Source organism: Epargyreus clarus, unplaced genomic scaffold (assembly GCF_041222505.1).
Source record: "Epargyreus clarus isolate Ecla_fem2 unplaced genomic scaffold, WU_Ecla_fem_2.2 ptg000015l, whole genome shotgun sequence".
Lineage (NCBI taxonomy): Eukaryota > Metazoa > Arthropoda > Insecta > Lepidoptera > Hesperiidae > Epargyreus > Epargyreus clarus.
In genome coordinates this window covers 3,535,479-3,549,883 of record NW_027332223.1, presented here as the reverse complement: position 1 = coordinate 3,549,883, position 14,405 = coordinate 3,535,479, and the positions used below count along the sequence as shown (strand labels likewise).

The 14,405-nt window shown below is 36.2% G+C and overlaps 1 protein-coding gene across 1 annotated transcript in view; it reads right to left on the bottom strand.

Annotated features, from left to right (window-relative positions):
* Positions 1 to 11,759, bottom strand: part of hzg (CTD small phosphatase herzog) — a 28,100-nt gene extending 16,341 nt beyond the window's left edge. Inside the window, exons 1-2 of the mRNA XM_073081186.1 lie at positions 11,546 to 11,759; positions 10,907 to 11,220 (exon numbers count right to left, since the gene is read on the bottom strand). Coding sequence (XP_072937287.1) covers positions 10,907 to 11,220; positions 11,546 to 11,618 — 387 coding nt within the window. The 5' untranslated portion in view covers positions 11,619 to 11,759. The remainder of the gene's footprint in view (positions 1 to 10,906; positions 11,221 to 11,545) is intronic.
* Positions 11,760 to 14,405: the final 2,646 nt, after the last annotated feature.

Here is a 14,405-nt window from a genome sequence, read left to right as displayed (position 1 = left end):
CATAGGATTAGATATTCCTACCTGAGATCGGCTACACATGCGCCGGCACCCCTAAGGACTAAGCTGAAACGCCTCGGATAAGCATATTTCCCATACGACACCCTTCAAACCAGAACAAGGCAGCGCTTAACACTGCTGTTATGGTTATGAGGTAGAAATAGGTGTAGCGGTGGTGCCGCCGAAATCGAACCACGAACCTCCTTTTTAAATACTTATAATTTTGGAACATAAAAACGCAACAGTAACAAACGCAAAAGTAATAAACATATTACTAACAAAGTTAAAAAACAGTATTAATAAGCCACTAACGAGAAACCGGTAGACGACGTAATAATTTAATAATCGTGTCCGCATATATTTATTTTCATCAAGACAGCAACAAAGAAACGGTGCAAATTATTATTATAAAGATCGCACTGGTGATAATATTTAACAAGACGTAATGTCATAACAAGTGGCGACAAGGACATTGTAATATGCGTACGGCACGGTGCAAAACCGCCGGTACGATTGAGATTTTGTTAAAAAACCGTTCAACTATTCATGGATTAAATTAAGCCTGATTTCGATATACCGTACTGTACCTAAAACCGTTCTTTCATGTAAATATAGAACGATATTGCTATACTGGATATATAGTTTCGATATTCATAACTTAATTACCAAATGTAAAACTTACACCGTTTTCAATCTCATGTTCATTACGACTCTTTTGAGGCTTTAACGCTCGCTAAAATTGAAAATGCGCATGAAAATGCACGCAAGCTGCTTCCGATTATGGATATAAAAAAAACTATTGCCCATATCAGCATGTAAACAAAATATCGGCAACGTAACCGTTTTCAAAAATAACCGAAACAACCATATTTATTAATTAACGGTCGAGCAAAGATTACCATCAGGTGGACTGCAACTGCATGTACGTTTGCCACTTCAGCATCATTAAAAAGAAATAGAAGACATAAGACGAGTTCACAGGTAGAGCATTGTTTAATAACTAAGTTGCATGCAAAAATGCACAGTTTCGAACGATCGTAAAGCAACTTTGTGAAGTTATGTCTGAAAGGAATATTATAGTTTTAACGGCGCCGGCTCGCCTTTGTAAGGCTTCGCTGCTAAAGGGTTGGGAAATTGGTTTTTGTCTTTATGTTCCAACCGCACTAACGGTATTCGGGATACGTAAGAAATTAAGACATGAAATAATAGCACATAACGTACATAATTACTTTATACTGTTGCAAAGCTCACCGCATTCAGTTTTAACGTTTTGAACATTGATTTTATTGCTTAATTTAGTAATACTGTTTTATATCCATCTTTCGAAAATCGATTATATTTATGGCACTTTATTATATTATACGGGAAACTGACTTGCCATATAGGGAAATGAGGTCTGCAAAGCATATCTTACTGTGGAGTGATAAAGTTAATAACCGTTAAGAGAATAATCATGAAAAGTTAAGGACAAATAATAAGTTTTTATCATCAACCAATTATCGTCCTACTGCTAAGCAAAAGCACAAGTTTCCTATCAGCAGAAAACGACCACTATTCTGGCTAAGTGTAGAGTTTAATACACACGTGATTTCGAACTCAGAGGTGCGTTAGATATACCCAGTATTGGAGCCACAATTCATACCACTACTGTTCATAAAATGTGAAAATAAATGGTAGCGCGTTATTTCTTTCAGACGGTCAAAGCAGGATACATCAAGCGTCGCCGCCGAAACAGGTTCCATCCATGTTTAGGCAGCAACAACGGCGCGTATAATACACATTATGAATCTCGTATTACCCGTTCCGTTTTTGCGGGCCCTTAAGCAGATCTCCGTCTGAACTCTGCACGCTCTAGTTCCCAAACTGAAACGTACCGAAGAAACACGATTCTTGTGGTCGCTGACTCCTCGTCTTGGTATTCCTTTTTATTTTCTTATGAAATTGAAGGAGCAAACGAGAACGGAATCCACCTGATCGTAAGTAATTAGTGAACATATGTAATCAACCCTAAAGAGGATAGGTTTCCTATCCGAGATCGACGACAGATGCCTTGTTAATTTTTAGGACAACTTGGAACCGCACGAGTACGAGCACGTAAATATCAATTATCTAAAAGAATTACACATTACAGAAGATAGGGCTAAATTATACGAACATAGTAATTGGAAAAAACATGTTACGAGACGGGAAGACTCAGGTTTAAAAAACCACTCTTTACTAATTACTAAGAATTTTTATCAGATTATTTGTTAAATACCAAAACCTCATTGCTATTTTTAACACTTTTATCTGCCTCCCTTACACTTCTTTCATGTTAATTTCAATTTCGAATCAACTATTTACTTCGATACAACTTACTTTACAAACACAACGATACAAACGTGATGCAATTACACAATTCATTTTCGAAAGTTTCGATCTTACTGTTACTATTACTTTTAAAACTAGAACATACATATCTTATGTATGTTATTACAAGTTTATTCGATATTTTACGATAAGATGTCACGCGACCTCAAATCACCGAATATAGCTAACCGTCGAATCGTACATTTCGCGACCGTTTCGGGTTTTTATGGTGGCACGATTAATTTCATGGCCGCCATAATAATCTACGGCCATATTATGCTCGTAATAGCCATATAATTGCCAATCTAAATCAAAATAAACACAGCCTCGTGGAAATTCCTGCATAATTATATTGTTAAAAACGTTTCCTTACAAAGTGCTTAGTTATTTCTGATTTAAATAATAACCTGAACTACGACATGGCAAAATCCTTGTTAAGTAAGGCCTTGAGGGAAAAGATTTCAAGAAATGGGAGTTCTCATTGAACGTGTAATTATTTTAAAGAACAATAGAGCAGAGAATAGCGTTTATGTAAAAGTAAAAAATCATATTCACGAAGAGTTTAAAAAAGATACATTTTCTTGAGTAGTTGACACGAATCTGCAGTTATTTTGAACTAAGTAAACCAGCACTTAGTAAAAACTTGAAATAAAAGTGACATGTCATATTACATTCAAAATTACATTGACGTGACTACAAAATATGCACAATCAGGACGCCCATTTCCAAAACACTTTAGTCTTGTATAAACATACTTAATATTACTGACAAATGTAGACAAAATTCTGCATAGGTCAGTAATTTAATCTAATCTAATTATATCTACCGCGCTGGCTATAAAAGATAAAAAGAAAATCTACAAAACAAGATCATTTCTTGAAGAACATTTCTTGCGAGGAATATGTACATCAAAAGAAATGAGTCCATTCGTGCATGATTCTCTAGATCTCATTGTGCTTTATTTTAAATTAAATCTGTTCATTAGTATAAAACGAGAATAGAAAACGAGAAACTGCATTGAAATTTGATACTAAGATGAAGAAAAATTCATAAAAGTCGCACAAAAAGTAAACTAAACAAAGAGATCGTATTATAAGACTAAAATAAAATTTCTCAAGCAAATAACTTCGTATAAAATAATGTCTTGTATGTTGCAGCTCCAATTTTTAATATTACGTAAACTCGTATAGCATTATTTATACACTTTAAATACAATGTAAAATTCTTACATAAATTTTACAAATCCGAAATTAACTCGTGTCTGCCTGTTTGTCTCTTCTTTACGCCTAAACCACTGAACCGATTTTAATGAAAATTTGTACAAAAATAGTCTGAGACCCGAGAAAGGACGTAGGATAGTTTTTATCCCGGAAATCGCACGGGAACTAGGGATGGCGATCTAAGATCGATTAATCGGAGAATCGATCTTTTGGGCCAAAAAGTCGATTATTTTAATCGATATTATTAAGGATTGAATCGTAAACTATGCATTTGATTAAGGGATGAAGGTTTCAGAGTTGGTACGACCAATTTTCGCCAGATGGCGCCACTTTCTTTCCAATGAAGGTACGAATTTCATTTTTATGTATGTTAGTATGTCATATTATTTTCTTTTAAACGCGGGCGAAGCCGCAGGCAAAAACTAGTTTATTAATAAAGCCACTACTCTGTTAAATGTAAAATCATAATTTAAAGCATTATTATAGTAAATCTTACTATAATTAGAAGCAAGCTTACATAATTAAAATAATTAGATAAGTTATTTAATTAAAACGATTAGAGCGATCATAAATAGATATCATTCAGAGACTAGACCTCCAAGTGTTTTACTTCTACTAATGATTTTATTTTGCGTCATGTTAACACTGTAGGTTTATAGATAACTATTACCTAGTCTGAACAGGAATTCTATGGGAAGCTTATGCAGATACCTTATTTTCTCAGAAAAAAAACTGCAATAGCATATACAGCTACTTTAATAGTAATTTCTCCAAACATGACCCAGCAGCGCAAACATGCCAATATAATATCTATAATACAAGATACAATGAGTATAGACGTGACCACAATATGACCATGATGTTGATGATGACGATGCTATAACAGACGAACCAACTAACCTTATAAAGCAGGAGAAAAATCTAACAATTTTATAAAATAATCTACAGAGTACGAACAATAGGCCAACGTTAAAATGTGTTACGCGAATGAGGCCCTACACATATAAATACGTAAGTGGAGCTCGGCTTTCACAACGAGCGATTCCCAACGGGCACCATTGGCATCAATTAAAACAGGCACGAACAAAAGAACCTATTGACAGTGGCTTATGTGGGATTTCTTTATACATCATCATTGGCCCATTACAGTCGCTTTGCTAGTGATGTATTTCTATCAGAATGCGGATTGAATCTAAAGCCCAGCACGCTAAAAAAGTGCAGGAGAGTACACTTAACGTACGTTTGGCCACATTTGAAATCTGTTTTTTTTTTTCCTTCATTGAAGTAACAAACGACTCGGCTAGATACATTGCTACTCCTGACGAATAAGTTGTAACGTCTTGGATTAGTATGTTTTTCTTGCCTCCCCCTTCAAATCTGTACAAAGCAGCATTGACCACTTAAACTCGCGGAAGATGTGGCGATGGTGTCCCCGAGTCGAAGTTTAAAGAGTTCTATAATTTCAAAACCATGTCTTACTTCATTGTTAAGACATTATAATTGATTTCTAACACCCAACCACATTGTAAACCCCTTCAGTTATGGACAGAACACGGTATCCCCAGCGGGGACGTAAATAAGATTACAATAGCCAACGCTCATAACTGCGATAAATCGGAAGTGCTATCATGGCCGGATTTCGCACCTCAGAACCCTATCATCAAAAGTCAAATTACATTGGCTTCTTTAAAATAATACAGTACTTATAAAATCAATAATAACTATTTATGCGTTTATAGTTATCTCTTTTACGTGTGTGCTATAAAAAATCAAAACAATAAGATCGGCTGACTGCACCCTTGAATGATACGAGTGTTGTGATAAGAAATCGTGTTATCTCAGTATATTTTGATAAACCGGTTGTTGGCTGCACTTTTGCGTAACAAAATAACTGATTATCTATTTTGATATTTGTATCTTTTGTCTCTTACAACAATAATGAATCTAGAGTACCAAGGAAACTAAGAGTACTTTTAGACTTATTCTATGAATGACATCAATAAATTAACACTGTATTAAAAAAGTGAAAATAAATTGAAATACTTTGACAAAACATACAACGAAAATAAGAAACTTTTTTACGTCGGTATTTGTAGACTTATTTAAAAAACGGCTGAATAGATTTTGACTGCAAGGAGTAAAAAGGTAACTTGTTTTTAACAAGCCCACATTTTAGGTTCTGATTATATCCCCCAAAAAGAATGAATTGATACAAAAATGGTCCGCCAATATACATTTTGCCGCCCCCAAACCGTGCCACCCGGGGCAAAACGCGCCATGTGACCCCGGCACGCCTTTTCTGCGCGTGCAGAAACTCTAACATTTGATCAGCTAACAGTGATCCACATTTCTTACATGAAACGAATCTAGCAAGTTGCTCGATGGTTATATCGCAATTCGGTGGATCGCACAATTTTTGATGTTTTGAACTGAACAAATTAAAGTGAAACGGATAACTAATCTTGAATATGTATCCTAAATTACATTCGTCGGTTGTATTAATTATACATACACGTGACTATTCACTAGTTAATCGCTTGAACGTAATTGCGTCGTAAGTAATTAAGCACAAAAAATACCAACGTCTTAATTACGTCGTTGTAATTTAATTGTCACCGTCAATATGTAAAACGCGTTGCGAACTATTCAGTGCTTATAATATTTGTTATATGGTGACCCTTTCACACCACCCTTTGTTAGTACCCTTTATAATTCGATAGCGGCGGCACTACCGCTACACCTGTCTCACAACAGCTGTTTTATGAGGCTGCTGTAAAAATCTGAAGAGTGTGATTTACAGGAGGCTGTTCAACCTAATCCTTAGGAATAGCAACTAAGAATACCTAGGCATCCGTGCCCGACTTCAAGGATAGCCATCATTCTAGGTCTAACCTTTCTACGGAAACGCAAAAACTATTTCACCATAAAAGTTGGTGAAGCAGCAATACGTCCTTGGTCGAACTATAAGGCTCTAACACCTTTCAAAGCTACTTCAAGTTCATAAAAGAAAATTCTCAAGTTTATTTCTTATAATAAAAAGTAATTGCAAGCGTAAATAAGCTCATATAATATCACCAAAGGCTAAATATGCACATAATAATCTCAAGGAACCACAACACGGCAAACGCGAATGAATGAACATTGGAATAAATAATTAGCGGCATGCAAATAATACTTTTATATAAATATAACCAATTAGCGTTAATATATTCATCAATTATACGAGCGGAGCGCGCAAATCCGAAATACCGCAATGACGAAACACTGCGTGGATTGTGGAAAAAAGTGACCCAATCAAGCCTCTTTTGGATATATCGATCTATTTTTATCTTTTTGAATTAATATTACAAAATATAAAGTCAACCTGATGAAGTGACTAGAAGGTCGTAACTATTGAATGAAAGTGAGCTGACTCTCTGGTCAGTGACGTCTTTTGCATATTTAGTCTACGCAAAACTTTCAGTAAAGATAAGGTCGAAAACGAGCACGCAGTCCACCTGATGAAAAATGGCAACTTCCGCAAATTCAGAATGTTTTAAAGTTGTACATCAAAAAGAGCAAGCAACAAACCTCAACCATTAAGAAAACTTATAATTTTAACGTGGTTGTCATCAACCCATTACTGCCCCACTGCTGGGCACGGGTGTACTCTCAGGGTGTTAGGTCTCGGGGTTTATGCCACAGTCCACCGCGCTACCCAGGTGCAAATGTATTCTGTACGCGCGAGGTCCATAGTTTACTCCGTTTCGTGATTTTTTACTAGGCATACATGACTAACAAATAATTGGACAGCTAAACTCTCTACACGATTTTAATCACGTCCGACAAATTTAATCTGACAGTTATTTCAGATCCTAGTAGAATCTCGACGGTAAATGACGAATTTATAGTACGACGAAACTTCGTTGACGGATGTTCAGTATAGACCTACAGACAGTGCTAGAATACCTAGGATTGCAGCTGTAACGCAGTACTACATAATAATCGTCTTTTAAACTTGGTTTAAAATAAAATTTGGCACAATCAAGTTCATTCTGAACACTTTCAGGCCGTTCCCTGCACGCGAACTACTCAAGATTCCAGTTATTAACGTCAATTCGAGATAATGAAAGATAAACATTCGCATTTTTTGCAAATCGTACCCGCGATTGGGCCTCGTTCAACCTATTATATAATCGCAATTACACATAATTTGAGCTATCAAAGTAAAAAGAGCAACAAAGTAAAAAATGCGCACAATAAGTTATGTGTTTAACTTCCAACTAAACAGACATCATAATAATATATTTAGGTACATAATTATTATGGGTTTGGGTGACAGGTAATAATAGGATATCTAAAATAAAATATATAACTATCGTAGTTCAAATACAAGCCAAAATAACGTCTATGTGGACACGAAAAAACTGCAAGCAAAAATCTGTCCTTGCATTGTCACGTCGAGATTCAAACGTGAACTCTTGATGTAACTTCAATAAAAACATCTCTACATTTCTTCACAATAGCTACAGTAGCAAAATGAATGGACCTTTTCAAACATTATTACATTATCTGATACATGATTATAATACATACCATAACAGACAATAAAACATATCTATTGTAGATATCGTAGAGTAGAATGCATATTTGCAGTACTAATGCTTGGCATTGTCTGTTATCAGTTATCAATGAAATGACAATAAAATAGCGATGACTAATAAGAGGAAGACACTCGCATACAAAAACAATGTTTTCCACCTCAACAAACTACCGGGTCTAAAAGTATTCTATCATTCAAGAACAAAAACCCAGACAGCTTGCATATACAGCCTTTGTCACTCCCACAGTTTAGATGAATTTAACGACACCTCATATGTAAAATCCTTCAAGCATTTTGGGCCGTAGGACGTGTCAAAGAATAAGACATACACATGCTTAGAAAACATTAACACTATCACATAAGTTTGGAATAGAGATATGTAGATGATCCACTACCCTTATAAATATCAAATGGAAGAATACCAAACATAAATAAGTTTGCAGGTGCTATAGTTTGAAGTAATAATATAGAAAAATAAAAAATATATTATATGCATATCTTTGGATCTCTATACACACATGTGTATGTAAAAACCATATGTACTAATTAGCAACGTGTCAACCGTTATTATAACTTAAGTATAGAAAAGTTGAGAATATAGTGAATTATCATCTGATATGATAATTTACTCTGATACTACTTAAGCAAAAAAATTAAGAACAACACTAAAGGGTTAAAAATTACAAAGTTGAACATAATTACAATAGCATAAGTAAGCAACAGATACTCAGGTAATTATTGTAAAACCAGTGAATCATGAGTCATGGTTCATAAAAACATTATGGAGGTGAGACGATGAATAGAGACCAAATTGTACGTATAAATTGTTTAATTGTCATAAGTAGTCAGGATAGACAGATGCTGACCTATTTGATAAAAAAAACAGAACAAATTCCAAGGAACTGACTAATCACTAAAGATTCCAAGAAAAAATAAGATACCTTTTTTAGATATTTGGCATGTTTGTTTTTTTACAATTAGTCTTAAAGGTAGTTTTAAGCCATTAGATGAAGTGATAATTAGTTTCTTCGAATACACATAAGTTTCGAAACCAGAGCTGGTATTCAAACTTAAATCGCCCAAATGAGATTAAGTTTCTAACCATTATCATCACCTATTTCCTTTACAATAAGTACATACCTATTTTTTACAAATTCATATTTAAGAAGCCAATTTATAGTTGTATACTTTTTGAGTCCTAAAATAGTATTAACATACAATTTGAGTTACTATGTTAACTTTAAATCAAGCGCTAAAAACAAAATAAAGTGATCTCAAACATTATTTGCAGAATAAATACACTTATTCTGATATATGTATTTGTAAACCTGGTCAGAGGAAGTAGCAATCAAGTGTTCAATGCACTTTTAAAAGTGTAAACAATTTAAAACAGACCACATTCAAGAACGTTTGAATGTGTTTGAAGATGAAACACAATCCCACACGTTATCACCTATGGTGTAATGAATGGTTTGAAATACCCAATGTTACAAATAGTTCTTTACTGAATTTTATTGAAACATTGATGGTGGAAATGAAGTACAATCTAGAGTATCAAAGAGAAGGTACCATTAAAGAGAAGTCTGTACTTGTAAATCTAGGAAAAAGAAGTACAGTAGGCTGCAAAGGCTGTTGTTTTTTTTTATAATTTAGGAGTAGCAGATGAGCATGAATCCACGTGATGGTAAGTGACTACTGCCGCCCATGAACATCCATAAATCCATGTAATCAACCCCAGATAGGATTTGATATTCCTACCTGAGGTCGGCCACAGACTCGCCTCTACCCCTGAGGACTAATTTGCAACGCCTCTGAAAACTATGTCTCCCTTACCACACCCTTCAAACCAGAACACAGCAGCGCTTAACACTGCTGTTATGAGGCAGAAATAAGTGTGTGGCAGTGGTGCCGCCAGAGTCAAACCACAAAGGGTTCTACCACCTTCAATTTTGTATTTAACCGGCTCAGGACCAGTAAGAGTGGTGGAACTTAAGGGAGGGATATGTCCAGTAGTCAATTATAAAAGCTAATAAATGAGCAACTACTCAACAAATGACAACCATGTTATCAAGTACATAGGATGTTCATATAAAATTGTACATTATAAATATTCCCGTAAAATAGTGTTGAAGAATCACCGAAATCATTGATTACCACCATGTACCATAGCATGTCTTACCCTACATTAGAAATTGCAGAAAAAGTAATTCTAAAATATCTTCAATAATGGAGCACAACTTTATATTTTTTTATAAGAAGTTAGCATGGGATTATTTTCAAATGAAATTGCTCGTTTCCTACAATAGAATCTTATAATTATCTTCAGCAACTGTGTCACGATTATAATGGAGATGGAATAAAAATTCCTTTTTACAGGTTGTTATTTTAATAGATGTTTTGTATTGTAAGTGGATATAATTGTTTCCTAATTATATGAAACTACTGCAAGAACAAACTGTTTTCCTAATTTGGTATTGATACAACTTTCAAATTGAAAATTTCACAGTCTTCATTGCTTATTATTTAGTCATTTCAGGGCAACAAATTATCGTAATGTTTAAATAAACATATAAAATGTTATAAACGGCAAATTATAAGTAGAAAGATAAAAATATTTGGACCACTGTGATAATGGCATTGAATTGACAATAATGTTTCATCTTTAACCAACTTCTCAATAGGGAGATTTTAAATGAATTTAGTGTATTTTTTTTAAATATGTCTGCAAATAAAATAGACTAAAGTAAAACAGACTTACCTTAAAGGAGCTGTGTACTAATGTTTCGTCGAGGTCAATGACCATACACTTTTTATGCATATCCTGGTGTCTCACTGGCGGCAGCAGCGGTCGGGGTGCATGGTCTGACATAACCAGGAGCGGGGGCGAAGCCCGACCGTCGATGCTGTTCGCGCCATTCCCGCCGGGCGGCCCCTTGCCGCGGCCGCCGCGCCAACAGCACAGCAGCGACCGCAGGAAACCACCTCCGTTGCTCGTCTTCTTCCCACCCAACGGCGTGGACCCCGCCACCGCCACACCGTCTCCATCGTTGTGCTGCCCGCCAGGGGACGATCCTAAAACAACCATCGCACGTCAGCGCCACAACAACACCTCCGGCCACGACCACACGCACAAGCTCGCCCCGACAATCTGTGTGGGATTGGCCCAAAGACAACTCCACTCTCAAGGTTGCTCCAGGGAATGTTATCGCGCCGCACGTTCCAATTGTTTACCTCGCTCCGCACTCGCACGATTTACACGAATCGACCATATGTCGCCTCACAATCCACTCATTCGAAATCGGTCACGATCGACAAATATTTATGTATCACGAGGCGGTAACATTATACGCTCCAATTTGATGGCAGTGGGTAACAGGTGTAACTCGGTTAGATTTACCTCTGTCGGATCCATAGCTGTTTAATTGTTCGTCATCCCGTGACACTTGAGTTATAATGGACGATGCGTCCATTTAAACATTTGTTTTGGGCCTTAAAATGAATGGCAACGGAGTTTTTTGGGAATTTTAACACCATAAAACTATTTTTTATCTCCCTTTTATCTTACAAAATGGCAGGCAGCTCTGGCTGGGCAAATACCAACTATGCAAGAAGGCAACATAATAACAAAAATATCTTGCATCTCTTTCTGATGTGTGTTAATGTCATATTTGAAGAATGAAATGGAAATAAGACTTCACTTCACTTTTATGTTGTTCCTACTGTCAACATCAACAGCCAAAAATAGCTGTTTGGTGATAAATGAATCGTTTATGAATGATAGCTATATTTTTAATAACGTAATTTCAAATATGTAATTCAATAAGTCTACAATTGTAGTAGACTATTAAATTGTATTTCAACTTGAAATGCAATAGACTTATGGCATGTCTTCCTATATTTTTAATAACTATTATTCGTTTCTGAACGAACATTAAAGTATTCATATACTACGAAATTAAAAAAAAAACAGTACAAAAATTTATAACTGAGTTTGAACCTTAAGGTACAGTTACACATGCTAGTTAGTAGCACGAAAGCATGCTACTTTTGAGCAATTGCTACTTAGTGGTACGTGTGTCGAAACATTGCTAATAATGAGCATGCTAATTACGAGTATGCTCAAAAATCGACGGCCGTGCGATTTTTGGGCATGCTACCTGCGGCGCGGGTGGAAGGGGGCGTGCTTTTAGCGCGTGTGAACAGGTTTGCTTATTGAGCATGCTAGTAGCGATCAGTCGTTCACAGTAGATGCGCGTGCACAATTTCGCGCCAAAAATGTCTCGCTGGGGCGATGAAAAAACCTTGAAATTTGTAATTTTATATCGGAACAACGAGTGCCTATGGAATCCGCATATACCACAGTACAAAAATAATATTGCAAGAAATAATGCATATCAAGATTTAATAACCAACATGGACGATCCTACTTTGACAGTGAAAATTATAAAATCAAAAATCAAGAACTTGAGGTCCGTTTACCACAGCGAATTAAAAAAAATTGAGAATTCCAAGCGATCCGGTTCTGGTGCCGCTACTGTGTACAACCCATCCATGTCCTGGTTTCACGAAATGCATTCTTTCCTTGGAGACACTGGCGATTACAGGGACCCTATTTCTATGGAATTGGTGAGTTTTGGTTTACAATACTTAAATAAAAATGCACGTAACTGTTAGTAACACACAATTATTTAATATCATAGAATAAGTAGTACAGCATTTTCTATGTATTAATTTAAATCATATGGCCTTGCCACGGTACCGCCTCTGTAGTTTCAAAGAGCTGCGCATAGGTGTCTCTTATCGCTCCTGCCTGTCGAGAAGCGTGGTTAGCGTAGCGTGTAGGTGGTAAGCCTTCCAAAGCAGTCCGTAGTTGTGCCCTCCATGATCCTGGTACCACAACACGTTGTTGTGTATCTTCAAAGTCGACGCATCTTTGCGTGATGTACATATCAGATGTTTTCCGAAGCCAATTGTGTAAAGAGCAGGCAGCTAATGTAATTCTATCGACATTTTTGGGGGCCATATCTATGGCATCCATAAAAACTCGAAATCGTGTCACTAAAATACCAAACGCATTTTCAACGATTCGTCTGGCTCTCGATAAACGGTAGTTAAATATCTTTTCTTTACGCGTTGGAGTTGTTCGATAGGGCTTCATAAGGTATAACTTTAGAGGAAAAGCAGCGTCTGCCACAATAACTGATTGGTCCGGAAAATTGAGAGTATTATTTTCCAAAGCTTGTGCTAAATTAGATTTTTGATAAACACCTCCATCAGAAGCTCTACCATTAGTCCCAACATTTACGTATGAAAAACAATAGTCATCATCAACTAATGCCAGAAGTATGATGCTATGAGCGCCCTTGTAGTTATAGTAGTCAGAAGTATCATCAGGGGCGAATATATTTATATGTTTGCCATCCAACGCTCCAACACAACCTGGAAAGTTCCATTTAGTTCTAAATCCATGTTCAATGCGTTTCCAATCTTCAGAACCAGGAATCTGTAAAAAAAAACAAATAAGTATTTTATAAACTTAATAGATTTTTTTTACAGAGAGACGAGCCATCGATTCACAACCAAGTGACGCTGTTTCATATTCAAACTCGTTGACGCCGCAATCGATGAATGTGTTATCACCCTCTCCTAGTCCAACTACAGAAGATCGATCACAATCGCGTTCATCTAATAACTCATCAACACGACGTAGAAAAAGAAGCTTACAAGAAGAACCCATTACATATGCTCTCGATCGTTTACAAAATATTAGTTCTGCGATAAATGCACCGCCTAATTACGACGAATTCCATTATTTTGCTCAAAATGTTGCAGCTCAATTGCGAACTCTACCATTGTACGACGCATTAGATGTACAACATGAGATCCAAACAATTCTGACTGCAGCAAGACGTCGACGCCAGTACCCAAATTTGTCTCCCTTTACACAAACAATGACTTTCATACCTCCCAGTACAAACACAAATACAGTCACTTACACACCTCCTACTACAAACACACAGACAATGACTTTCATACCTCCCAGTACAAACACAAATACAGTCACTTACACACCTCCTACTACAAACACACAGACAATGACTTTCATACCTCCCAGTACAAACACAAATACAGTCACTTACACACCTCCTACTACAAACACACAGACAATGGCTTTCATACCTCCCAGTACAAACACAAATACAGTCACTTACACACTTCCTTACGCGTTATCCCAATCAGATTCTACTGTCCCTGAA